Source organism: Micromesistius poutassou (assembly GCF_964030765.1).
Source record: "Micromesistius poutassou genome assembly, chromosome: 1".
NCBI lineage: Eukaryota > Metazoa > Chordata > Actinopteri > Gadiformes > Gadidae > Micromesistius > Micromesistius poutassou.
Genome location: NC_140271.1, coordinates 15,360,581 through 15,388,370, shown reverse-complemented (window position 1 = coordinate 15,388,370; position 27,790 = coordinate 15,360,581). Strand labels below are relative to the sequence as shown.

Below are 27,790 nucleotides of genomic sequence, written 5' to 3'. Positions count from 1 at the left end.
GAGGGGAAGGAGGTGGGGAGGGGGGTCTCACCGGTGTGCTGGGGTGCTGCGGCTGGACAGAGGAGGGCTGCTGCTGCGGCGGGGGTCCGGGCGGGTCGGGCGGGGGCTGCAGGGGGGTGTGCGGCTGGGAGTGGGCGGGGGAGGCGCCCCGGCTGGAGGGGGGTCCGGGAAGGCCGCTGGGTATGTGGGTGGGGGTGGAGGACGGGCCCCCCGCCGAGGCGGGGGTGGAGGGCTGGGCGGAGGCGTGGGGGGGCGGCGGCGGCTGCGGGGGCTGGGGGTTAGCGGAGGCGTTGGGCGGAGGGGTGGCGCGGAGAGGGGGCTGCGCTAGGGGGGCGCAGGGCAGCTGGGACCCCATGGCGTTCAGGGGGAGGTTGGAGTTCTGCTGCTGCTGCTGCTGCTGGGGGGGGGGAGGAGGAGAGGGGAGAGACGTGCACGTGAGGTTAGGCGTGTGCGCGCGAAGTGTGAGACGTGTGCGTGCCGTTCCGCTCGCACTCTGGTGGACTTCAAATGTCAAACAGTCGGCCGCAGAGGGAAGGCAGGAGTGCGAGTGTGCCTTGGTCCTTTCTTGACAACACACTCCAGATGTTGGGCGGAATTAATAGGCTTCTTGAATCGTTACCGCTTCAGTTATGAAATACCTTTGGGACTTGCCCAACTAATATTTTAAATTAGATTATTGAAGCCGCATGAGGACTATTTATGCAGAGAAACGGCTATGTTCAAAAATGTCGCAAAAAAGTTTATTAACGTCGTCAGGACATGTTTACTACCCCGAAATCGGATTAATCCGAGGCTCACCGCAAACCACAGGCTTTAAACACAGCATGCTATTAGCAGACTGATCAGAATGGGAAAGAGGGGAGGAAACAGCTGCACCAAAAGGTCAAGTGAACAACCCTCGCTCAAGGCTCAAAGGCCAGGTGTATATTTCAGGCTTTGCAAACGTATATACACGGGATTAATCTAACATTAACCAGGTACTCTCCTTCTCTCTTTAAATTGTTTGAGAAGAAAAAAATCAATAAAAGAATTCCCTCAAGCTGGATAAATGATCCTGGCCATCTTTGGAAACTTTTTTGGCGAAGACGGGGGATATTATCACGTGTAAACAGTATTAAGAGTAATAAACTACTGGAACAATATGGATTCCATTGGATCACACACACACACACACACACACACACACACACACACACACACACACACACACACACACACACACACACACACACACACACACACACACACACACACACACACACACACACACACACACACACACACACATCAAAGTCAAAGCCAGGTTTACGTTATTGCCTGGTCCTGCTTCCGCAGAGCGAGGTCCCAGGCCCTTGAGACCGTCTCTTGCTCTGCTCACCTGTGCGACGGCAGCCTGCGATGTGCCCTGGCCCAGGCCCACGTTCACATTCATGGGCCCCCCGGCCCCGGCAGGGAAGGGCCCCTGGGGCAGGAACTGGCCCTGGTTGGTGGGCTGGCCCACCATGTTGCCGGCGTGGTTGCCCATCATGCCCTGGGCCTGGGGCATCCTTGACGGGGACATGCCCATCTGGAAAGAGGAATGAAATGAACAGGGTTTCGCGTTTAGTCTCGGATGTGCGTGGGGCAACGTTACCCTCGTTCTGTTCGTGGCCGAGCGAGGTCAACGTTTCTCTGAGCAAAGATTTCCACTGTGAGTAACCCAGACTATCACCCGAGTACCCGGACCATAACGCGCGTCCTTCTAATACCGTTGATCCATCAATGTCAATCTTCTTGTCTTCTCCGAAACAGAGAGGATGCGTGTTTTTTTGCAATGGGGCAGGGTTCTTCACGTGGTTCTTCTCTCAGTTCCATCAGCCACTTTATTATCATCCCCTTCATGGCCAGGCAGAGGATCTCTCCTCCACAAGCTGAGCACTGTCAGGTGCGTCTGCAGATAAAGACTAAGGCTACGCCCAAAACCTACCGCAGAATCGCTGTATCCGGCTGTGCTCGTACTATCATCTGTTAACACTTCTGCTCGATGAACCGAGGAACTTAATTGGACTAGTACCCGAATAAGACGTGAGCTCTGTGTGAAGCGAGAGAGACACACTATGACTTTTGTGTTTGGGTTGGCGCGGGGTGTGTGGGAGGCAGCGGCGGCACCGAAGGCCGCTCCGAGGACCAGATGGGTACTCGGGAGTACACAAGCATTATTGAATGTGTGCTCCGGGTACACATGTAGTATTGAACGGTTGCCAACTATAATAAACAGCCTGGAGGAAACGCAGCGTACATCCACCTCCGCGTCATAAAGCATCCCAGCTGAAGGGGGGGCCGGTGCCCCGCTGACGGACGATGAGCGCGCCTAGGAGGGCGCCGCGCGGCAGGGGGGGATCAGAAGCAGAGGAATGCTGAACGCCTCTGGTGCGACGGGTTCGAGGCATTTCCGGACCGGTGGAGGAGACGATGGGAGGAAGGTCTCGTTTCTTGAGCCAGACTTGAGTTAGGCTCGACTGCAAACCGACGGGATCGAGGGGAAAGGTAAAGGAAGCAGTTGTGCTTCTCTGTAGGTTTCCTTTTCATAATGTTGGAATATAATCGGAGCGCAAAGAAGCACTTTTAAAGTGATTTTTCAATGCGTTGAGAGAGCGTGTCGCCATTGTCTGCGCTTTCACTGTTTACCATCCTTACTTCCGGGCTTCATTGATTCGCTAGTCAGGGGCTAGCCCTGCACCAATCAGATTGGTAAAGACTGAACGACTATGTGGGGGGGAGCCTTTTTTCATGGATCACGACTGCATTGTTATCGCTCAACACTGGAACCAATCTCAAAGAATGGTTCAAATGAGTCAATTAGACCAAGGTGTTCTGAAAACAGGGCCCAACAGTGGACCAATCCCAACGGCTCCCTTTAAAGTGGGTACCCTTTAGAGAGGTACACCCGAGGGGAACATCCCAGCCTTTCACAGCCTACACCTGCCCACGGGGGACTGGATGGGAGAGGAGAGGGTCTCTGTGGGGGGGGGGGTGGGGGACTGGATGGGAGAGGAGAGAGTCTCAGTGGGGGGGGGGGGGGGGGGTTGCTAGTGGGGCGCTCACCGACGGGACGGAGCCCATGTTCATCTGCTGAGGGTGGTTCATCGGGGAGGCGGCGCGCGGGCCCATGGGCGCCTGGGCCATCTGCACATTCTGCGCCATCGCCATGGGGTTGAACTGATTCATCCCTGGGGGGGGGGGGGGGGAGGAGAGGCGGTTAGACACGACACACACACACACACACACACACACACACACACACACACACACACACACACACACACACACACACACACACACACACACACACACACACACACACACACACACACACACACACACCTAATTGGCGTCTGTTTACTATACTTGCCGGAGTTGTAATTGAATATCGCCACACTGCTGAGCCGCAGTGTCTTTATTCAGTTAGCGTGAACGACTGTGTGTGCTGAGGGACAACACGTGAGGGTTCACAGGCTTAAGCAGAAGAAGAGCCTCCCTTTATTGTGGTACAGGCGTCTTCACTGTTCAAACGACGCGTCCCGGTGTGGATTGAGTTATAGGGCCGCCTAGCCTATAACCAACTAAACGTGTTTAACAAATTGCATAAATCAGGTTCAACGATCAATTGCGTTACGTGTAAAAGGTAGAGAACACACCCGAAAACACACTCCCAAAACCCAGAGACTTTTAGACTTGCTGCCTCCGTCTCTTCCCTTTCTATTTATAGAGTTGCCAGCAGCTCGCCATAATGACGGGTAGCCATCAATACACTGACAACCACCCAATCTCCAGAGGTCTCCCTTGAATAAAATAACTAAAGTGATGGGGACTAGAGCGGAGTGGAAGGGGTGTGGTGGTGGAGGTGTTGGTGATGGTGGTGGTGGTGGTGGAGGTGTTGGTGATGGTGGTGGTGGAGATGGAGGTGGAGGTGGTGGTGCAGGTGGAGCATACACACCTTGAGAGCCCTGCATTCGGTTCAGGAGCTGATTTGGCACGTTGGGCATAGGCACGGGTCCATCTGGAGGAGGGATGGCACAGGGTTCACACGCGGTCACAAGGCTTCAGCAGCACTCTCTGGACGCTGGCCGTTCTGGTTTACGCGGTGTCGTTAACGGGAGCCCCCCCCCCCGTGGAGAGGGGACAGGAGTCCTGCTGGGCTCTACTGCCGCTTCACTGGACTTGAGATCGCCCGCTATTTCAGTTGGCTTTATATGGTTGTTTATTAGTGCACGTGTTTTAATTAAGACTTTACCTGCGTCTTAAATGGTTGTTGTTTATTGGTACACGTGTTTTAATTAGGACTTCACATGCGTTCTACATCGTTGGTGCTCTCCTGTGGTGGTGTCAGCCTCTACATTAGGACAGCTCTTTTGTACTGTCTGTTCATTCAGTCATGCTGTCCCACACCGGCACCCTACACGTTTAGTTTGGCAATGACCGACTTCACAGACAAATTATTTTACGCACGCAAGTCGGCGGGAGAACAAATTAAAATAGATTCATCAATAAAATCGACTGAAGCCACTCACTGGGGGGTCGGACGGCCTGACCGGGGCCCATGGCGTTGGGCTGGCCCATGCCGGGCCCCACCATGGCGGGCTGCTTCTGGAGCCGCGAACGCCGCTTCTCCTCCAGCTCCTTCTGGATCTTGTAGATCTTCTCCGCCAGGAAGTGGTAGTACTCGTCCTGCAGGGGGGGGGCGGCACGCGTTCACGTTGTCGTTCAGATGCCTGACGTTATTGTGTGGAGTTTAACATTGTTTTGCCGCGGGGCTGAGCTGGAGATGAGGTGGGTGTTTTACCCTGCTGTTGGCCGACTCGTACATGTCCCCCTCCACCTTGCGGGCGTAGGCCACCAGGTTCTCCATCCTGCGGTCCTTCAGTGCGGCCGGGTCCGGGGTGGGGAATATGGCTTGTACTCTGCGGCGGGGGGGAGAGAAGGGGGGGTTACTAGTGGACTGGAAACATCTGGGTGATGACTTTTGACTTGAGTGAGTGAGTGCGAGAGTGAGTGCGAGAGCGCGAAAGCATGCGAGTGTGTGTGAGTGTGTTTGTGATTGACTGAGTGAGTGAGAGAATGCGAAAGCTTGTGTGTGTGATGGAGGGAGTGAGCGAGTGAGAGAGCGCGAGTGCGAGAGCGTGTGTGTGTGAGTGAGCGAGCGAGCGAGTGAGAGCGCGAGTGTGAGTGCGTGTGTGTGTGTTTGTGTGTATGCGGCGGTGCTGCTGTGAACTCACAGCTTGTGCACCAGGTGAGTGCGCAGGTCCTGAGTGACGTGCTCGTGCCAGGACTTCCTGACCCCCGAGGCGGAGAGGGGGCTGGCAGCCGGCAGCTTGCCCATGCTGCCCCCCACAAGCGACCCGTCTGCCAGCAGCTGACTGGAGGGGGAGGGCGGAGAGAGAGGGGGGCGTTAGGAATGGCCCCGAGCACACTGATAAGTTCATACACGTGTTCAGGGGGGGCCGGCTTTGGCCCACGGGGGTGAAGCGGGACTCACTTGTTCAGCGAGGAGGGCAGAGAGGGGTCCGAGTGCATCTGGTCTGACGACGGGAGGCCCATGCCCACCGGCATTTGGCTGGAGCCTGAGAGACACACACACACACACACACACATCAGCTAGAAGGCTAAAACACTGGACGGAGCCCAAGACCCACATACACACAAAAACACCCATCAGATAGGAGGTTCCCACGACCCACCCACCCACCCACACACACCCACACACACACACAGCCTGTTGTTGGAGGCTCTGGATGAGTCAACCAGGGAATAGAAACCAACCAAACCCTAACCAAAACATGAAAACATTTTAATTTGAAGAAGAACAACAGAACAACAGCCTTCAATAAGAATGTCATCATTCTATTTAACCATTTAACCATTCATTAGGTTTTAAGTCTTACATATACATGATATTTATATCCACATCCTAAACACCTACCAGCTCGAGGAGCTAGGAGGAGGAGGTGTTTAGGACGTGGATATAAATATCACAAGTATAATATGGATATAAATATCACAAGCTCCAGACTGCAACTCAACAGCATTAAAGATATTGACACTCATTTCTAGTTTGCAGATTGCATTCATCATCCCAGGCCGGGGTCCAGACCCCGTCAGCGGCCGACCGTACCCAGGCTGTTGATGCTGCGCAGCGTGGGGTGGCCCTGGGGGCTGGCCTGGCCCGGGCCCTGGGTCTGGCCGGGGGACTGGTTCCCGTAGGGCAGGCCCAGGGCGGCGTACGCCCTCTGCATGGAGCTGGGGTCGATGTGGCCCGCCGCGTTGTTGATGGCCGGGTTGGCGCTGGGCTGGCTGACCCCCACCGCGCCCAGGGAGCTGGCCAGGCCGCCGCCGGGAGAGCTCAGCATGGCTGGGGGGGGGGGGGGGGGGGGGGGGGGGGACAGAGGATAGAAGGGTTAGGGTCTCAAGCGGTGGAGGGGGTACGGAGGGGGAGGCAGGCCTCGCTCGAGACCTAGAACTATGTCTGAGGAGCCGATTAGAAACTGTATTTTTATTTTTTATTGAACCTTTATTTATACTTGAGGGATTTGCGATGATGTCGAGTCAATAAAATCGCGAAAGACACCGAAGACAATGCTATTGGATAGTTGCAAACCTTAATCTGGAAATATGTACAAAGTTAATTATTTGGGCCGAGGTGAGGATGAGATGACGAGAGGGCCCACACACCGATGAAATATAAAATACATTATATGTGATATAGTTTCTTTTTGTCTTTTCGCACACATTTTATATTATTAAAATGTTTATTTTGGATTGTTTACTTTATATACAAAAAAAACATTTTACATTATTAAAATGTTTATTTTGGATTGTTTACTTTATATACAAAAAAAACATTTTACATTATTAAAATGTTTATTTTGGATTGTTTACTTTATATACAAAAAAAGTAAAAGTAAAAAATCTAAAATAAACATTTTAGATTATTAAAATGTTTATTTTGGATTTTTTTTTTTTTTACTTTATATACAAAGAAAGTAAAAGTAAAAAATCTAAAATAAACATTTTAGATTATTAAAATGTTTATTTTGGATTTTTTTTTTTTACTTTATATACAAAAAAAGTCAAAGTACAATATAAAACTCAAACCACCGGTAAAAGCACTAAAAGCTGGCGGTTGTGAAGTCATTTCCTGAATAAAAAAGCAGCGAGCAGCAGCCCCTCCCGCGGAGAGCTGCTGCTCTGGGACCGGCCGCCAGGGCTCAGCTCTCCGCAGAGCGGCCCTGTGGTCCGCAGCGCTGACACGGCGGCGCACGCTGCCTCGGTGGGGGATTTAAACCCGTCACAGGGCCCCCCCCCCCGGCCAATCAGAGCGCCTGGCTCCGCCCCTCCTGAGAGGGGAGGCTCCCCGGCTCCGCCCCCGGGGTGTCAGATTACACGGCTGGCTTAAGCCGTGCAGAGGGGAGTGTGGAGAAGGCCAGCACAGCGCACAGCGCCGAGTCGGCTCTGCAGCGGCGTTGGGGGAGGAATCACTGCCTCCAGACCGTATGCAATAATTATAAGAGAATGTTTGCTATATATTAATAATATATTCTATTAATTATTAAATATTTTATTCATATTTAGATAAATATGAATAATTTTTGGATAGTTTATTCATGAGTAATCAAACTTAACATTCAACCGTTTCACCTGTGCTGCATAATTTAATGTTTGCACACACAAAAGCTTCGCCATAACTCCATCCCACCCCCCCACCCCACCACCCCCCCCACCCTAAACCAGGGCATCCAAGAGGTCCGGTGAGGCCGCCGCCGCGACTCTCCTCCCCCCAGTTTTAGCTAGGGGTTTAGGGGTTTAGCGAGCGGCTCTCCTCTAGAGAACCTCTACGGCCAGGAGGGCCCTCTGGAGGAGTCCGCTCCCGCGTCCCGGCCGAGCCGGCACAGAGCTGCGCTGACCCCAGCCTCCTACAGGGGGCAGCGCCTCATACAGGAGGAGGAGCGTGGACCTGAGTGCGTCTGCTGCTCACAGCTGGATTCAACAGTTGTTTCGCTGCTGCCAGATGCGCCGCCGAACCGGAATAATAATGAACACGACGTGACTACGACTAAAGTGCCATTTGTTGTGCATTTAAGTCAATTATAAATGATTGCTTTGGGCTGACACCTGTGTTGTTTTTGTAATCGTTTTAAATGTATACATCTCGACCTGCGGGGCGCGACTAAGAGGAGCAGGGATGTACACGGAAAAAGGGGGAGCAGGTGTGGGTGATCCGCGCGGCAGAGTGGTGTCGCTGGTTAATGGCTGCGCTGAAGCCCAGGGGTCTATCAGGCTGGAGTGGGAGTCGATAACAAGGAGCGCTCTCTGTGGCATGATGGGTAATTCAGAAACATTCAGGAGCAGAGCGGACCAGCGCTGCGAAGGGCGGGCCACACCACCGCTGCTGCTGCTGATGATGATGATGATGATGATGAGTGGGGAGAGGCAGGGGTGGAGTGGGGTGGAGTGGGGTGGAGTGGGGTGGAGGGGGGTGGAGGGGGGGCTGAGTGGTCGAGGGCTGAGGGCCTTACGTTGCTGGTTCCTCTTGTCGCTGGCGTTCTTCAGCGGCAGGCAGACGGGACAGTCGTGCCGCGTGCAGTTCTTCCAGTGGGAGATGATCTGCCTGGACGACGCGCAGTGGGCCACTGCACAGGGGAGGGGGGAGAGAGGACGGGGGGGGGGGAGGAGAGGGAGGATGAGACGGTGAGAGGAGGAGACGGGGGCACGTGTTGTACTGCTCGCAGGTTAGGAAGACGCAATGGGACCATCCCTTCCTCTGATTTCACTGTACTTAAAGGAGAGATGATTTTTTTAATATATATATATATATATATATATATATATATATATATATATATTCTTTCTTATATATATATATATTCCGCTGTCTCATCGTCAACATAGTAATAAAACGTATGTCAATGTAATTTTGTCATGCTACTACAACACATTGAGAATTTTGATAAAAATGTTTAAAATCCTATGTTTTTGCCCGTCCCGGCCGACCAGTCTGGGAACGTTTTACTCCGCTCCGAAAGTCCAGTCGAGATCTTCTCGTTATGAATGGACAGCGACGGCGAGGTGTGTGTGGATCTGAACTCTACACCCCGGTAACCCAACCATTCAATGACCTGCCCCCCCCCCTCCACACACACACTCACTCATTCCGTCAGTGACTGAAACCCCAACCCCCCCCCCCCCCCCCCCCCCCACTGGACATTGCACTACTCTGCACCACTCCATGTCCCACCTATAGTCATCTACTTATATAAATGATCCACTTCAGCAAAACCACCACCGTCGAGCACGCCCTACAACGCCGCCCGGGGAGGAGAGAGACTCACCCTGGCACAGCTTGCCGGTCTGGCAGTGGGTCATGTGGTTGAGGACGTTCTTCATGGTGCGGCAGTGGGGGAGGGCGCAGGCCCTCACCTCCCCGTTGGCCTGCTCCCGTCGCTGGCACTTGTGCGCGTGCAGAAGCAGGACCAGCTGCTGCTGGATCAGCTTGCGCTTCTCGGGGTCCGCCGTGGGCCCCGTCGCCACGCCGCCGCCGCCGCCCCCCGGGACCATGCCCACCTGCTGCTGCATCTGGGTGGGGACGGTGGACGAAGCGCACACACACACACACACACACACGTTTAGTGACTGGAGTGTTGGCCCGTCCGACAGGTCACTTTGAAGTGAATCTAAACGTTCTGCACTGAAGGGGATCAATTATGTGTCAGTGTGCTTTGATTTTATAAAAAGGTGGCTCTGATTGGCTGAGAGGAACCATTACAGACGGGGGTCACTGCCAGACTTCTGGTTTTAAAGCGACGCTGGCTCACACACAGGAGCTCATTTTTCGTTTGTTAAAGATTAATGAAAGCGAGTTTAAGTAAACCCAGAGGAAAAGGAATCCAGACGACGGCTCAAGGTTAAGATCATTCTGCGGCTGGGTGTGGCTCGTCGTCGAGATTCTTTCCTATATTTCTTGAACGCAGAAATAATAAAAGTAAAAGTAAATTGCATTCCTCTCTTATAGTGTGTGTGGTACTTGACCTGTGTGAAATGATCCAGGGCGTTTATTAATCTAGTGTAATTAGTGCTGTGGGGTGGGAAGTATCTTAGTAAGACAGACTGGTCGTAACCATGTCTGCCGCAGGCACGACATTCAACTCTATTCTGTCGTGAAATTTGATATATCTATATATATATAGTTCAGAATGATTTTTTTTTTAATTGGTGCTAATCCAACGTGTCACGTTAATCAAACCCTCTACGTATATCATGGTAAAGTAGTGTGTTGACGTTAATTTAATTATAGTTTATATACTGTGTAACAATTATGTTTAATTTCCCACAGGTGAATTTAGTGGCAGATACTGTCTAACATGAGCCTTGTGCGACCATCCTGATTTTGCAAGTTTACATTCCGGCTTCTCTCCATAGATCAGTGCTTATCCTATTGAAAGCCTGCTGACAAATGTACTTACTGTAAGTTGCTTTGGATAAAAGCGTCTGCTAAATGCCCTAAATTTAAGTGTAAATGAAAGCCTAAAAATTAAGAAATTATCAGAGCAATCAACAGTAGGGGAGGAATTTCAGATCATGCCCAGCAAAGTGCTGACAAAGTAAGTCTGCCAAAGTAAGAATACGATTTGTACCCTAGGAAAGTTAAGCAAACCAATCAAAACCGGTATCAAAGCTATTTCATCTAAAATAAACTGACTAATGATGAAAATATGGGAAATATGTTTTTTTTTAGGGGCCTTTGTTTTTGGCAAGAGCCAAAGCGAGCAAGAGCATCACTACGATTGGCTGGAATCTTTAGAAAAACATGCGACCACGCCCGTGTTTGGAAATCATTAATGACTCAGCTGAGGCCAGACTCATGGCGGCCCTTGATCGTGGGCATCAGGACGGTTGCCCGACGCTAGTCCACTGCGGTGATGAACGTAACATGTGGGGTGGAGGGGGGGGCTGTGCAATTAAATATAATGGAGTTGATACGTTTATTTTTATTTATGTATGTATTTATGTATATTTATTTTATTCATTGATAGAACAGCTGGAAACATTTGTACATTCTTTTCGATTTGAACATTCTCTTTTTGATCATTTTGTGTATTTTTTTTAAGGGGCAATTTCCCTTTTGGAGAGAACTGCTGAATAAATGCATCATGTTTTCAAACTGACTGTGATTGAATAATCGTGATTTGACCAAAATCAGAAAATAGATTTTTTTGTGGGGGGTGGGGGGGGGTCCTCACCAGGTTGGGCACACTGCCGGGCCCCTGCAGGCTGTTGGGGAGGGCCGCTTTGTTCTGGAGCTGCTGGGCGTTGAGGCCCCCCGGGCCCATCTGCTGCACCCCGACCTGGCCGTACTGCTGGCCGAACGGCGGCCCTGGCATCCCCATCTGAACACGGGGGAAACGGCAACGCGGCGTTGAGTTGAGGAGGACGCATGGAGCAACAGGGGCATCAAGATACTGTCAGCTGGGTCGGCGTACGCACACCATGCACAACGCTCACACATCAGGGGATGGTCGGCCGTTTATTCATTCGTCGTTCCCATTTCGTGAAAGCACCGTCAGAACCATCTAGAACAGCGGTACCCCGACTTTTAGTCGCCATGTACCCACTGTGAGAATGTAAAAATCGTACAATCGAGTTCCCCCAGCATCACGGACAGCTCACTAATGCGATTTTTGTTCTACATTCAGCTTCATAAACAAAAAGTGAACACACATATACATACAGAACATAAATGCGCTTTAAAATATATTCATAGACGTGTCGGACCTCAACTCACCTAACGCTAAGGCGGGAAAAAGACGTTTCGCCGACTTTTAGACTTAACGCCTCTGTTGTCATGGCAACGTTTATCGACAACCAAGAGCAAGCCGCGTGGATCTCTCAGCGCGTGAGTATCCCGTCAGGGGTAAGTGGAAGGAAGGAAGGGGAGTGTTTTGTTACACTGGGCAGCATGCATTTATCTTTGGTACGGAGACTGTAGTAGTCAGCCCCAGGACTGCGTGGGAAGGTAGCTCACCGATTGATCTGAAGTAGCTCCCTGGATCAATCCGTTTGACACGTGCTGCCTGAACTAACGCACGGACCTGAACGAACCTGAACGGAGGGTAAGCAGTGGCCGAACACAACGCACTGTGCACGGCAGTGAGTTTGTGCACTTGAACGCAGCATTGCCACCCCGGTCCAGAGGTTTATGAACAGACACACCTATAAACCCCTTATAGCAGTTTTACAACTTTTTCAGACAAATTGTGCTGCAGGAAGCGGGGATCTCTAAGTGTGTAATTGGCGAAGACAAAGTCGGCTAGCAGAAGTAGACCGTAAAAAAAACGGTTGGCAAAGGTTTCAAATCAACACTGAACTGGCCACTGTAGAAACACACGTAATCAAATCCCCTTCTGAAGCTTCATCCATGGTAGTGAGTGGGATTTTGAGTAGCAGTGATTGTGATTTTGTGCAGTCGTTTGTGATTTTGTGAGCTGATGAAAGTGATTTTGTGCAGTGTTGAATGATTTTGTGCAGTGTTGCATGTGCCCAACGTTGATGAAGTTTGCTTCTCTTTTCCCTCAGTGAACAGGTGCCTTGACCTCCCCCACATTAAAAGGGGAAGTGACTTTGCCGTGATTTCATGACTTTAGGCTTCTCAATAAAATCCTACCAAAAACTGTCATGACAAACCAAAAAAATAAAAATAACTGAATAAATAAATAGAGTAACACAAATGGCATGCTATTTTGATCCAAATATTCCGAAAAGTGATGTGCTTTTCCAAGCCAACACAAAGTTTATTGTTAGAGTGGATTGAACTAGGGCATCATCCACGGAGGGGGAAGACAAGGCTAATAATAAATCCCCTTCTACCCATGGTTCCCAGCGCACCACTGGCTACACGGAGGACCAGGCAGCAGCCAGGGCTCCTCTGCTGGAGAGAGAGAGAGAGAGAGAGAGAGAGAGAGAGAGAGAGAGAGAGAGAGAGAGAGAGAGAGAGAACGAGAGAGAGAGAGAGAGAGAGAGAAAAAGAGAGAGAGAGAGAGCACCCCCTGCTCGGCAGAGAGAAAAACAGCGCGCTCAACAGCTGAGCTAAGCTGAGCGAGGGGGAAAAGCGCACGGTCAATGACGACGCTCTCAACACAAGCTCACACACACACACCTCCCGGGGCACGTCTCTTATCAGCAGGGATTACACACACGGCAGACACACACACGGGGCCGCAGCGCATCCCCCCCTGCTGGGACGAGGCACCGACAGCTCAGTGTTTGTGGCCTCGCGGACCGCGTTGGTCCCCCCCCCCCCCCCCCAAAGCTCCTGATTAGTCGGCCGTGCGCCTCTCAAAGGATCCACACCCCACCACAACACCCTGCCTACCCCACTCCGACCCGCCCACCACAAACAGCAGCACCAGAAACACACACCAGCTGCTCTGGACATGTGGATCCACGAGGTCATTAGCCCCAGCCCCGGGACCTCCAGGGACGACCACGTCAGAGACGAGAGAGAGCCGGGGGGGGGGGGGGGAGAACGAGAGCGGAGAAGGAGCCTCGAAAAAACGTCACTTTGAGATCAATGGTATCATTACCTCTGAAAAGTCTTGGAGACTTTCAGATAGGACGGTTGTTAAGTAGGGGTGTAACGATACCCATTTGTACCGAAATTTTTCGGTACGGGTCTAACGGTTCGATGCACGTTTCATTTCGGTACGTACCGAAAAAAATAATATATATATATATTTTTTTTTTTATTGATTATCACACACTCTGTGAGTGTCTTGTCTTGTCCTGATGTTTTGTGTTGAGGACCACAATGGAAATAAGTCCTGGACTTCATTGTGTTTTTATCCTCAATTGTATTTGATGTCTTTCCATTTGTGTTAGGCATTTGTCTGATACAATTGAATGAATCAAATCAAAATCCAATTGTACAAATCCAATCATACCATACCGTGACTTAAAAACCAAGGTACGTACTGAATCGTGACACCCCTATAGTTAAGATAATATTCTCTCAGTAAAGACGAATGGCCAAGGAAGATGCTAGGGCACGCGCTCAACTTGAAATGTCTAGACGACTCAAGTGTCCTTAAGTTATAATCACAATAAATTATAAATCACTACAAAGTCAAGGGCCATGCTAATGCAATCCATTTTGTTTAAACTGTATTGAGTCGTAAATGAACACACGCTGGTCATAAATCAGACAAGGCAAGCACGGGCCAAACGTAACTTTTAGAATTTGGTATTTTTTACCTGCCAGGGTGGAAAAATCGAACGGCCGAGCAATTATTTTATTATGTAACCCTGAATTAATTATTCTACCTGCCAAATGGGCAAATCAATCTGCCATTGGCTGGTGGCTGCTGTTAATTTTGGATCTGAGTCCCAGACTAACAGAGTGATGGGGCGGAGCTCGAGCGCTAGCAGTGAGCAGAGTTTTGGGAAGGGCCGTTCCGATGTATGACGTAATCGGACATCGGTCATTTGAAAACAAAACTTTCTTAGATTGTTTGCTATTAGATGTAACTAATTCCATGACGACCGTTTGGTGCATCTTGCTGAATACTCTTGAGACTCTCTAGCTTTGCCCCTGTAGCGATTAACACTACAAGTATACTAAATGTAAGACCCAACCCAGCACACATGGAGCTGGGCCTCGTTTCCTGTTACGTTACTGAGGTAATGTACCGAGGGAACCTCGTTTGCACGAGTGGATGAGGCGTTGAGAAGGGGATTGTAAAAAGTGCAGTTCTACAGTGGCCAGAATACACACTGTTGGTTTGAAACCTTTACAGACATTTTTTTTTTTATTGTTTGTTTACTGGCTCTGGACGAGTTTGTGTTCCAACAATCACCCGCTTTCAGATCCCCATCTCTAGCAACATCAAGGGTACAAACAGATTGTGTAGATCAAAACATCACCATGTTTCAATGATGATTTAGATGCGGGTGAATCACTATAATATTTAACAACAATTTGTGTGTGTGTGTGTGTGTGTGTGTGTGTGTGTGTGTGTGTGTGTGTGTGTGTGTGTGTGTGTGTGTGTGTGTGTGTGTGTGTGTGTGTGTGTGTGTGTTAAAAAAAGGGGTGAATGCCGAACGAACAAACCGAGCTTCCTCTCAGAACAATAACATCCATAATCTGTTCTGTAGTAGAGCGTAACCCGTAACCCCGCCAGTATTGACACACCAACAACAGCCTCCATGATGAATCAATTTGAAGAGCGGCTCACCTTGTTCATGTTTCCAGCCTGCTGAGAGTTCATTGCGTGGTGCGCTCCCATCTGGGGCCCTCCCTGGGTGAGCGCCTCGGCCAGCACGCTGCCTCCGACGCCGGCCCCCCCGACGCCCACAGGCGCCCCCTGCATGCCCTGGCCCTGGTACTGCATACCGGGCCCCGGTCGGCCCCTCCCCGCCGGCCCGAGCACTCCGTTCATGACCGGTCCCGGCGAGGGCTGCCCCAGGACCCCGTGGCCCTGCCCGCTGTTCATCATGGCCTGGTTGAAGTTCATGCCCGGGTTCCCGTTGCCCTGGCCTGGGTTCCCCTTCTGGGCGGAAGGGTGGTTGGGCGACCCCTGCCCCATGGGGCCCTTGCCCAGGACCTGGCCGAGTTGACCCCCGACCATGCCCCCTTGCTGGGGGCCCGCCTGGTTGTGGCCCACTGCCAAAATGGAGGTGCTGCCGGGCCGGAGCAGCTCAGAGAGCTGCTTGTGCTTGGCGGCGGCGTCGGGGACCATGTTAAGGCTGGGGCCCCCGCCCGGACCGCCCCCTCCCGGGCCCCCGTTGGAGGAGATGCCCATGAGGGCCAGGTCCCCGTTCCGGATGAGGTCGTCCGGGAGTTCATTTTCCAGGTCGAAGAGGGACACCAGATCTGGAGGAAGGGAAGATCGTGGACATGGGCGGGTTAGCCGTTATTGTTTTCGTTTATGACAGGAGGATTCTCTAATGTTCTACTAATGGCGAAATGATTGCCAATATCACAGTATCCTATAGAGCTGGTTGATCTTGGCAGAAACATTAATCACGATTATTTGTGTCAAGATTGAGAACACGATAAGGACGATTATTCCTATACAAAATATTTTTGATTAAATATATATATTTTAAATTGTACGGTAAAAAAAATATTTTGCACAGAATGAATTAATATCTCTGAAACAAGTAAATACAAATGTGGCTTGCTCCAAAAAGCAAAAACACCAGTTCCAAACCGAGTTATACAATAATGTGACGAATTTCTGGTATCCATGAACGTGGGAAGCCCAGATCGTATTCGCTATCATAATTTGATTAATCACCCAACTCTAAAATATGCTGCCGTTTTTTTTTGGCACTTCTGGAATTTTCCACCCCTTCAAAATACACAGCGACTACAAAAGTCAAGTCGATCAGGGCCTAGTTTAAAATGTCCTGCACAATTCTAACTCTGCTAAGACACTAGTAGCAAGTGGTAGGGTCTTCCTATTCCTATACAAATACAATAGCACACTCATGTCAAGCGGGGGAAGAGTTTTTCTGCCACAAGGTGTATACTAGGAGCTGGTTGAACCACACCAACAGTATGGACAAGACAAAGCAAACTTGCCTCTTGCACCTCAAGCACTAATGAGCTCTACAGTCCAAAACATATGTGCGAGCCAAGGTCCTGCCAACAAAGAATTCCACAGCGTGACAGACACGCCCCCACACACGTCTCGCCTCACGCCTGGGCCAGACATCTGAAAAGCCGGCGAGCTAGACGGCTATAGAGTTGGAAGGCTGGACAGGCAAAGTGAGAGCGTTCATGAATGACAACATTTGCCACGCACCGTTGACGGTGGAAAGCTGGAAGATAATGAGAAAAGGCCAGACTTGGCAGACGTGACACAAGGGTGACGAAAGCAACCGAATCATAGCAGACGTTGAAGCGCGTACTTCCAGAATGTAATTTAGCAAACCAAGGTTGTAGCCAGGCTTAATGGTGACAGCTACTTTTGGGGCTATTTGGATTTAGGCCTGCAACTAATGCTTATTGTCATAGGAGATTTATTGAACGATTATTTTTTCGATTAATCATTGAGTCTAAAATGTGATAAGAAGAGTAAATGCCAGTACAAGTTACCAGAGTCCAAAGTGATGTCCTAAATTTGGTTGCTTTATCTGACAAGCAGCCATTAAAAAGTTAACTATTTGACTGCAACATTAAGCAGCAAATCTTTGTTATTAGTACATGATATATTACTTAAATTGATTAACAAAATAGATTTGTATTCAGTCATTTAGTAGTCATTGGACTAAATCCAAATAGGATGATAGCCCATAGATTTAAAAGGGGAAAAACCATATAGCAGCAGACAGTGAATTCTTTAGGAGGAATTTGATATCATTCGAATCAGATTCAGATATTGGATTGACAATATGAAAATAAATAAATTGCTTATCGCTTGAGTTATGACATTGGTGGGTACATGAAATGCTTGGGCATCGTTTAGGTCTGAACAATGAATTCCATATTAAAGGGTAAGAGGAAAAGATTAAAGGAAATCTGTAGTAATTGACATAATCACAAAACAAAAATTGCTGTTTTACTTTGAAAAGCGCTGCATACTAATAATAACAACATGTATAAATAGAATAGTCTTACCAATTTTTTCCATTTCTGGTGATTCGTCATACAGAATAGCACCTGTATATAAGCTCTCCTATAAAAGGCTGGGATACCGCACAATGTTCCCGCTCTCAAAGAACCACGTCATGATAGTAACCTAAAGTTTGGTCTTTGCTAGTGCTCACCCCTGCAACTAAATGGTAGCATCTGTGCCAGTAATAAAAGGAAATATGTATTAGTGTTCTCCCCAACAATGTCATAGTGAAACTGCTCCACCATGCCCCCTTCCCACAACATCATTGAATTTTAGTTGACATTGTTATTTTAAAATGAGTCTGTATGCAGAACTGGTGTGAGTTAATGTTCCAGGTAAGACGCACAACTGAAAAGGGTAGTTTGTACACTGCAAAGTTTCACTATTGCTGCTTTCAATTTAATTTAAAAAAAAAAATCATTTTCTGGTTTGTGATCATTTGACGTCATCATTCGGTTCAGAAGCGGTGCGTCTCTGGAAAGTTTGACACTGAAGCTCTGCCAAAGCAGAGTCAACCTTCGACCAAATGAGTGGATCGTAAATCTTATCTCATCGTAAAAATGACGCGATGCTGTTGAAGCGTTGAACCATTTGTTGTCACGAAATGAATAACTTTTCCATGGTAGCAGAATTTGTCTCTGAAAAGCATGCATGGTGGTGCGAATGGGAGAATAGTGGAGCAGCACCACGGACCATGAATAATAATACGTTTCCAGAACACAGCCAGACACTTATGTGCATAGTCAATGGACACGAAATGTGTTAGCGTTGTTGAACTTGACAGCGACACCAGCTGAACAAAACTTGAAAAATGGTAAGAGGTCCGTGTTCGGTGCGATAGTACTGATGTTTTTCAGTTGGTACCCAAAAAGTACAGAGGTGCTTTACCCAGCCCTACCTGCGGCTGCATCCAACGTTACTGGCTGTTGCTGATTAGCTTAACTTGATGTTGTGGGCAGTGAGAAACACTAGATTAGTGCTAAGCTCCTATGTATTAGAGGGTAATACAATATATCGGGCCGATATATATTGCTGGTCCAATATATACACTGGTCGGGCTCTAGTCACAAAGCACTGCAACTGCCACGAGTGAACATCTCCATTTTACGGTCACATAAAAGAGGACAATGCTGCTGGTGATTCGCCCAGCAGAATCTCCACGACCACAAGTCCTTTATCAGACGCACTTGAGGCAGAGTGGCAATAACAAGCGGCAGTGCGTGCCAGCAAGAGGGGAAGAGGGGAAGACGGAGGGGGAGAGAGAGAGACCGAAAGCTAGAGTGAGATGAGGCAGAGAGAAACCCCCTCTTGCAATCCTTCAGTGGGTCCCCTCATCACAGATACCAGATCATTTCCCTCCCTCCCTCTCTCATTCCCTAGCTCGCTTGACGTTTGGTGATCATGAGGGACTGGGGGGCCAGTCGGCCCCTCCCAGCCAGGCAGTGCTTAAGTAACAGATTAGATTTTAATGGCCTGGGCATAACGCAGAATATACTGTTAGCACTCTGGCGACACAGAGCATTTGTTCAAATGACAACCAATCAGCCCCGTGAAGATTAGCTACACTACTATAGAGAGGGAGAGAGTGCCCTATGCAGGTATCTCCCAAGCTCCGCCAGTGTAGCCAATACAGAACTAGCATCACATGGACATCCAGTCTCTGTGGTAAACAGAGGGGAAAGGGGTTCTGTTTTACAGGGAAAGGGGGAGGGGAGAGATGGCATGGCTGGCTATTGCGGTTTGGGGGCTCAAATCCTGTTTGGAACACAATGTCGCCCACCTGCCCAACCAACTCCCCAGCAGCCTTCATAAATCCGTTCTGCTTCAGCCAAACATTAGCCGCAGAAAAGCCAGAACAAAACTCGTACCGCTCCCCCCCCCCCCTGCCCAAAAATAGCGGGTGGAAGGTGTGTGGGGAGAAGGGGAAGGGAGAGATTTCATGCATGGCCGCAACTCTGCATGAACCGATGTTAACAAATCAGGAGGACCGCTCCCTCATCCAACGGATCGTTGCCCGGTCAACCGGGCCAGACCAGAGCTGGGAATGCCCACCGGGCATTGCCCATTGGTGTCAGCGCTGCCTGGTCCTTCACACAACCGACTACCGCTAGGCTCGCTCAGCCATGAAAACACACCACAAGCCTGACACCCTTAGCACCGGCATAAAAAATTAAAAATAAAATATAAAACTGGTACATAATGACTCTACTCAATAGTCACCTAAAGATACAGCCCTCGAGTTACACGCAGAGATTTAAGTAAAACATTAACAGCAATCTGGATTCTAATCTTTGGCTGAATGAATACTGGGCACTGGGCGCACATGAGGCCGTGTAGCGGACTGAACCAAGATAGGGAGTGTTAGCTCTCGTTTCTGTGACAGACAAGCTTCACTCAGAGTCAGCGTCCCTCACGGTCTCATGTTCATTGATCATTTACTTCCTCATTACATCCCATTTCCGAGTCGGTCCACAAGCAATGAACACACACACTCAGAAAGAGAGCAGGAATAGGAGACAGCGGAAGAAGATAAATAACACATTGTGTGGTTGGTACGCGCTTGTCTGTTACGCATGTCAATAAAACGTTAAAACGTGCAACTGATCAGGGTGATGGAAGTCTATTCATAAATCTAACACTGGGTCCGTAACGGTCGTCTGGTCACATGTCTTGTCAGTGGAGTTGGGAGGACATCCAGATGAGCAGGTCTTCAGAGTGAAAGCCAGAATACGTTTGCCACCTAAGCCTTTTTTTGTGCAGCATTGGCAGCAACAAGTCTGTGCAATCATCGAGTAATAACAACGACTCATTCAAGTCGCATTCAACCGTATGAAAGTTTTTGGTTACACGTTGAACGGAAGAAAAAGCCACTCGCAGGACAAAAAAATATTGTTTTAGGCCCCCGGCGGCATCTCACGGCAGTGGGGAGGATTCGATGTCATTGGGGCGTTTTATTTCCCAGTGACAGCTCCTGTCAGCCCGGCTGAGGCGATGAGCTATATCGGCCAGAGACCCTAGCTGGAGATTCTGCGATTGCCAAGAAGAAACACGGGAGCGACAGATAACTTCCCGATATCTTTCCTGTGATTAGATGGTGGGCGCATGTTATGTCTCCACTATCAGTATAAGCCACTCAACCACACGACTGACTGACTGACTGACTGTCTGTCTGTCTGTCTGTCTGTCGGGTGAGCCTGAAGCCACTCAACCACACAACTGCCTGGCTGGATGGCTGGCTGGCTGTCTGTCTGTCGGGTGAGGTTGAACTATGGGCTCCTGTGATCGCTCCTCCCTCCTATGCTTCCAACAGGGACCCGCACGCACGTAATGCACAGCGCGCAGGGTTTCCCCGGCTCTGCCTGCTACGTAACACGGCTCACCCCGTGCCCGGTCGGACCGAGAGGATCCCGCGACAGGACAGCAACCAGTTCCGCATCCCTTGCCCACTACAGGAATGTCTACGTCTTCGGGAAATTAAGACAAGTCAAACCCGGCCGAGAACATTATTAAAGGGTCTTATAGATGTGGGATGGTCGTTTCCACAGCAATCAAAGATGATGAAACTTCAGATAATAAGTTGCGAATGTTTTAAAACGACGGGAGTCACATGGAAGTGGTCGAGCTGACTGGTTTCTTTCGTAATGTGCTGACCCGCAGGCTGGTTTATAATCCTTCACCGCAGTCGTGTAAGCTTGCGTTGTCGGGTGACTTAGGTCCGATTGGAGAGTAAAACGCACACGTTCGGTGTTTTCCCACGTTGAATCGAACCTCACACACACACACACACACCTAGTTTCTTATGACGAGACATCGGTTCAGAACATGACAGAAGTTCAGCCACTACACATGTCTCTGTAAAGCGGTGTGTTTGTGTTTGTGTGTTCAAACTAGTTGCAAAGAAAGCGGAGTGCACACACACACACACACACACACACAACACACCAGAGACACGTCAAAACACAACCAGTATCCACCTAGGAGCTTCAAACGAGTCGAGTCCACGACCCAGAAGGGACTGTCAAGTTGCACACTGTGTGTGTGTGTGTGTGTGTGTGTGTGTGTGTGTGTGTGTGTGTGTGTGTGTGTGTGTGTGTGTGTGATCAGAGTAAAGACAATCCCCCCACACACACACAAGCTTGATGTAGTTTTAGTTGAACCCACGACCCCCTTATGTGTGATGGACTGGTCTTGTTTACACATGTGTTCGCATCCTTACCTGGGCCATCCGACGCCGGGAGAGCAGGTGAATTAAGCTTGGGTCGCTTTGCATTTGGGGGTCCAACATCCAGCAAATTGTCGGCCATTCTGATGCCCAATAGAGTGAGTCAGTGGTGATGTGTGAAACAAAATAAAGGTCCTCCTCCCGGTTCGTAAACGACGGGTTTGCGTAAATCTCTTTCGTGAAAGACTCGGTGAGTTGGTTTAGCTGGCAGGACGATCGCCTCTAGAAGATCGCAGCAAAAGAAGGGCAACAGCGCCACGCTTCGCTACAGACAATCACCCCATGATAATCCAACACCCACATCATTATCCGAAATAATGACGTCCGAGAATCTACCGTTTTTTAAGAAAAATAAATTAAAAATACTCTACAAAATCGTCAACGACGCGCGGTCCGATCCATTTCTCCACAGATCGGCGGTCTCACGTCTGTACCGAATCATTTTTTTTTCGCGGCCGAAACGAACAGCCTTAAATTATATTCCCGGCTTCAATAAAAAGAAGAAAATTCCACAAATATTTCCTGTGCCTTGGATTATTTTTAGCGAGGCTGTCCGCCGGTAAATACATCGGCTCGGAACGAAGATACGGCGACCAGCGGCGCTCACTAAAAGGGAAACCGAATATACAGGAGGCTCTCCAGACGACAAAACCCGTCCTAATCCTCACATGTTTGCAATAATTCCGCCCGAAAGACTGCACACATCGATGCGCTACACGAAAATGCCGTTTATGCCCAGTCCGGATGGCTCGAATCGGTTTAAAAAATAATGCTCTCCAGAAATACTGATTCTGAGCCGCGTCAAGATGGCGGCTGTTGATTCCTCCGATACAAAAAAGTTTTTTTTCTTTCCAGCTAGACGGTGGGGGGGAGGTGCTGCCGTGCTATCACGCCCTACGCAAACCTAGGTCTCCACCGTGCGTCATGTTGACGTGCGTGTAGTGGCCCACAGGGGGCGGAATAACCCCAGAAATTATCCCACTAGACATGATGGTTTTCTTCTCGGGGGGGGGGGGGGGGGGGGGGGGGGCAGGGCCTCTACGCTTTATGCTTGTTTAGACGCCAGCATATTTGAGTCACACGCAACAAACTGTTGAGTGCAAGCTTCTCAAGTGGCCAGTTCGAATCCATTAGTATTAGTGTGTTATTTGTTCATTGCATCCTGAAAGCAATTTAAATTGTCATGAAATGTAAACGTGATCTTGCATTATTTTGAGAGAGAGAACAAGAGGGATTTGGATAAACAAACTATAAGCAGTTTGAGTGCACAAATCCACAAGACATCATATCCTCAAAGCTGGCTTTATTTGGATTTTAAACTGCATAGGCCTCCTCCCAAGCATGCTACATACAAAAAGTCGAACTAACAGAAACGTTTCCTTTATACACAACTATAGGCTTATACTAGAGGGCCTACAGACATGAAGTTAATTCTCAGTTTCATTTTGTTTCATAGTACATATTAATAACTAGACACTACATTAAAAAAGATGTATGTTGTTAAAGCCTATTCGAGATGGGACACGCAAAGCATTGTGTGTGTTTGTGTGTGTGTTTGTGTGTTCATCCTCCTTGTATTGAACCATCTACTTTACAAACACATGTATATGGGGGTAAAAGAGAAATAAAAGTAATATTCTAACTGTGCCCATTAACTCCTTATAAATCAAGCAAATGCATGTGTATAAATGATAAGAAAATGCCTGAACATGAGGTTATAGAAAAATATAAAGTAAATATACAAAATGAATTGCTCGGAAATGTTTACATTAAAAATTAACTGATTACCTTTCACAACTAAATCAGTGGCTGAATTTTAAAAACAGAGAAATCATTTTGAAAACAGCAATTACATTCTTTGGCTTAAAATGATTTCCTTGTGTGTCACAATATTGTTTACATCTCAAACCAAATTCAGAATATTCCAAGTTCATGAAACTTCAATTGTAAACATTTTGATCTTGTCTCTATCTTATAGGTTGGCCTTAACAAAAAACGGTTCCCCCTCTCTTACTCTTTATATTGAATAGCAGTTATCCAGCTAAATCAATGGAACCCCAGCAACTTATATCCTGAAAGTTCATAAAAAAAGAGGTTATTGAAGAAACATCTGAAATAAATATGTTTGCATTCTGCATGGCACGCTACTAGAGCATTTCCCTTTTCTACAATACTGATGGGATTATGTTAACGTCCAACTGTAAACTACTGCATGGGTTCTGTGCTCAGGAGTAAAGCGAGATGTACCATCCGATCGGATGATGTTTCAAATGGATTATTGCACTTGGAACAGCTGAACCACAGGTCCTTATTTTACCGGACAAAAGTGATTCCTTCACAATATTCTCCATTTTAGTGCATTGGAATAAAGCAGTTGTTTACATGTAATTCATTCATTTGATGTTTGCTATGATTGCTTCAAACTGTATTAAAAAAAAGGCACAGTTCAAATTTAAAGGCGCATTAGCTCATGTTATGGAATTTTTCTGCAACAAAGAGGGGAAATATTTTCCAGTTTCCACGTTGGCTTAAGGTCTTGAAGATCTGCAGTCTTGGGAATTCAAGCAGAAAACTAGTTATGAAGAGGACAGTTGAAAATTGAAACGTTTTCAGAGGAAGCTGAAAGGCACTATATCTACACATACTGGTACTGGTACTTAGCAAACAATTCGCAAACTGGTATTCAAATCGCTCTACCTAAATAAAATGAACTCATACTGTGTTTTTTTTGTAAAGCCATATTCGTATCTTAAAATCGAATCGAAAGCTATGACTTTGTTGACATAGAACTACATCGGTCAAGTGCTCATTCAGGACGTGGCAAACATTTCAAGAAGAAGATGTGGTATTCAAATCAACGCAACACACTGCTTCTGAGCACACTGCTCCAAGAGATGGAAATACAGAGTTTGCCTGCTGTAATCTAACTTACTTCTAAATCTAAGGTGCTCTCAATGTTAACCAAAATTCAGTGAACTACATGTAAATACTCTGCAGCGGGCCCATACCTGGTACCTCATCTACCATACCATGCTAGCTTTATTCTAACAGAGGACATATGGCCCAGTACTATGGCAATGCAAGTTCTAACAAAGGCCAGAAAAGTAGACAACCAGCAAGGATTAAATCATCCTCTTTTTTTTCTATCTCACTCTGTAGACTGTAGGTCTCGTATAATGTCTAACCCCATCATGCCCTGGGCCAGGGTTTTAACAAAACTCACAAATACATGTACACAGAGACGTATATGCATGCACACATCCACACACACACATACAGGCCAGATCAACCCCTAAATCCTTCATGTTTCCCCCATCAAAGATTTCACTGTTTGATAAATAACATAAAACATTGTATGGAGGTTTCACATGCAAGTTGTACCAACACATAGTAATCATCTTGTAACATCCATATTTCCAATATGCATATGATCCATGTGTTTCTTCATTGTGGAAAAGGCAGAGAAATAACACTGTAATGAAGCCTCACAACAACCGACAAATAAATGTAAACACGAAATAAGAGCCTAACCCCTTTTTCAATGTGAACGTCTTTCTATCTATCTTTCTACCAACATAGGCTTGTTCTATTCTAAAGGCACTTTACAAACATGGAATACAAAAGGTTAAAACATAAATGTAGATTAAAGGTATTAAAAGCAATCAAGTAGGTTTGGTAAGAGGCAATGAGATCCTTCAAATCTACCCCTGTATGGATGTTCCCGATAACCCGTGTGCCCTACCTGCCTGACTTTCCCCCCCCCACCCCCAACACGTTTTCCTGACTGGCTGTAGCCCGAGTGAGCTTTTTGATTCTCTCTTAGTGTGCTCTGTCTCTAGCCATGGTAAGACCCATTGGCCACCAGTCTTAAGGAGTGCAAACGCAAGCAAGCGACTCAGAGCTTCAAGAGCTTAAAGGGCCAGAGACAAAGAATATAAGTGCCATTGTATATAAAAAAAACCTAAAGTTTGTGTAGTCAGTCTAATGTCACTGTACCGACCAGCTTCACATTTGATCCTTTCCTCGTCATTGTGTGTCTTTCGTCAACGGTTGGGGTATACTTTGTTGCGCTAGGGAGGAGATGACGGGATCAGGGTTATTGGCTCCTATGGCTGTGACTGGCAGGGTCGCCAGGCCAGGTGCGGCCCTCTTGGCAAGCGACGCATCCGCCCTCTGCACAACGTACTCTGGCGCCTCTCTCCCGTGGCCGGGAACGCCGTTGCTGGCTCCGTGGCCCGGGTACGGACCGGCGCCGTCGACGCCCGACACGCCGACGGCGACCGGGTTCACGGCCAGGCTCGTCGCGGGCACCATGCTGGCGATCTCGTCCGTGGGGGACCGCCCGATGCTGCCGTCCACCTGCGCCCGTATCTCCGGCGACACCGACAGCTGGTACTGCGGCACGGGCCCGCTCTCGCTGCTCTTGGGGTACAGGAAGGTCTTCATCTGGCCCTTCCCCTTGACGTTGACGGTGCCGCGGTAGTCAAAGTCGTACTCCATGCCGCTGAGCACGCAGTAGCTCTCCTCGCTCACCTGCACGCGGCACTCCACGCCCGTGGTGTCCATGCGGCTGGCGATGTTCACCGTGTCGCCCCAGATGTCGTACAGCAGCTTGGTGGTGCCGATCACGCCGGCCGTCAGCGGGCCGTGGTTGAAGCCGATGCGCAGCTTGAAGCCGAAACCCAGCATGTTCTTGTTGAAGTCGTCCACCACGTGCATCATCTCCAGGGCGAACTCGAACAGCGCCCGCAGGTGGGCCTGCGGGTGGGCCGTGTCGGCACACTGCTGCGTGTTCAGCCCCGAGGCCGCCATGTACGAGGCGCCGATGGTCTTGATCTTCTCGATGTTGCCGAAGGCGGGCTTGCGCAGCAGCTCGTCAAAGTCGCCGATGAGCTCGTTGAGGACGCGGTAGCACTCCTTGCCGCCCTCGTAGCTCTCCTCGTAGAACTCGCTGAAGTTGACGATGCTGGCGAAGATGACGGCCACGTCGTCGTGGTTCTTGGAGTAGCTCTGGGTGACCTTGAGCTGCTCGGCCACGTGGATGGGGATGATGTTGCGCAGCAGCCAGTCGGCCTGGTCCCTCATGTTCTGGATCTTGATGCGGTGCTGGTCCGCCTCCACGTTGCCGTGGTAATGGAGGCGGTAGCTGACCTCGAACTCGCGGTTCAGGAACCAGACGAGGAGCAGCAGCAGGGAGAAGGCCACGCAGGCCTCGGGGCCCAGCAGGTCCTGGGGGCGGGGCACTGGATCGGGGCGGCTGTCAATCACACCCGCGGACACGTTGCTGCTGCTGCCGCCGCCGCTGCTGTTGTTGTTGAACAGGCCGTCGGACCTGGACGGGCGAGACGGAAACGGTTAACGTCGCTAAAGTTTTGCAGGCGTCTTTTAATACACGATAGACGGGGTTGTGTGCCTGGAGAGCCAACACGTTTAACACGAGTCCTCCAAATGCGTCCGTGCATTAGTCACAGTTAAGTGCTGTCTGGTTTCCCAAGCGGTTTCTCTGAGCGGTTGACTGAGAAAACGAGTGGGAGGAGGAGGGAGGAGCAAGAGACATTATTCTGAAGGGCCCAAATGATAAACAACTCGTGGAAACCTACGCGGGTATCACTATTCTACTCTTATCACTATTTCACTCACCAAAATACGAGGCCGTTGGGATCGCTGAAGGAGGGAGCAGCAAAAACACACAGAACAAATCTCAGAAGATCCTTAACTTGATTTAAAGGATATTATTGTCCTCACCAAGTTCCTTACATGTTTGTAATATGCAACGATACACATGTGTTGTGTGTAGTTCATTTAGCAAACGTCTTTCCAGTCCATTCGTTGGTCCCTACCTGCAGTGGGGGGCAAACAGCAGTGCTACCAGAGCTGAGCCCACCAGGGTAGCTAAGGAGGAGCGGATCCAGTAGCTGAG

At 49.0% G+C, this 27,790-nt stretch overlaps 2 protein-coding genes across 7 annotated transcripts in view; both read right to left on the bottom strand.

The window, feature by feature from the left end:
* The window catches only part of crebbpb (CREB binding lysine acetyltransferase b), a 36,872-nt gene extending 14,195 nt beyond the window's left edge, over positions 1-22,677 (bottom strand). The window contains exons 1-14 of one of the 6 annotated variants that reach the window (XM_084488313.1): positions 21,865-22,677; positions 15,261-15,898; positions 11,274-11,420; positions 9,366-9,609; positions 8,553-8,666; positions 6,152-6,388; positions 5,516-5,600; positions 5,256-5,396; positions 4,823-4,940; positions 4,551-4,707; positions 3,977-4,039; positions 3,085-3,209; positions 1,310-1,567; positions 32-397 (exon numbers count right to left, since the gene is read on the bottom strand). In XM_084488313.1, coding sequence (XP_084344439.1) covers positions 32-397; positions 1,310-1,567; positions 3,085-3,209; positions 3,977-4,039; positions 4,551-4,707; positions 4,823-4,940; positions 5,256-5,396; positions 5,516-5,600; positions 6,152-6,388; positions 8,553-8,666; positions 9,366-9,609; positions 11,274-11,420; positions 15,261-15,898; positions 21,865-21,952 — 2,781 coding nt within the window. In that variant the 5' untranslated portion in view covers positions 21,953-22,677. Of the gene's footprint in view, positions 1-31; positions 401-1,309; positions 1,568-3,084; positions 3,210-3,976; positions 4,040-4,550; positions 4,708-4,822; positions 4,941-5,255; positions 5,397-5,515; positions 5,601-6,151; positions 6,389-8,552; positions 8,667-9,365; positions 9,610-11,273; positions 11,421-15,260; positions 15,899-21,864 lie in introns of all 6 variants that reach the window. The other 5 variants (XM_084488314.1, XM_084488315.1, XM_084488316.1 and 2 more) reach the window with 5 other exon arrangements.
* A 3,002-nt stretch (positions 22,678-25,679) lies between these two features.
* Positions 25,680-27,790, bottom strand: part of adcy9b (adenylate cyclase 9b) — a 27,961-nt gene continuing 25,850 nt past the window's right edge. Inside the window, 2 exon segments of the mRNA XM_084488328.1 lie at positions 25,680-27,202; positions 27,711-27,790. The exon segment at positions 27,711-27,790 is cut by the window's right edge and continues 63 nt beyond it. Of these exon segments, the coding sequence (XP_084344454.1) occupies positions 25,897-27,202; positions 27,711-27,790 (1,386 nt within the window). The 3' untranslated portion in view covers positions 25,680-25,896.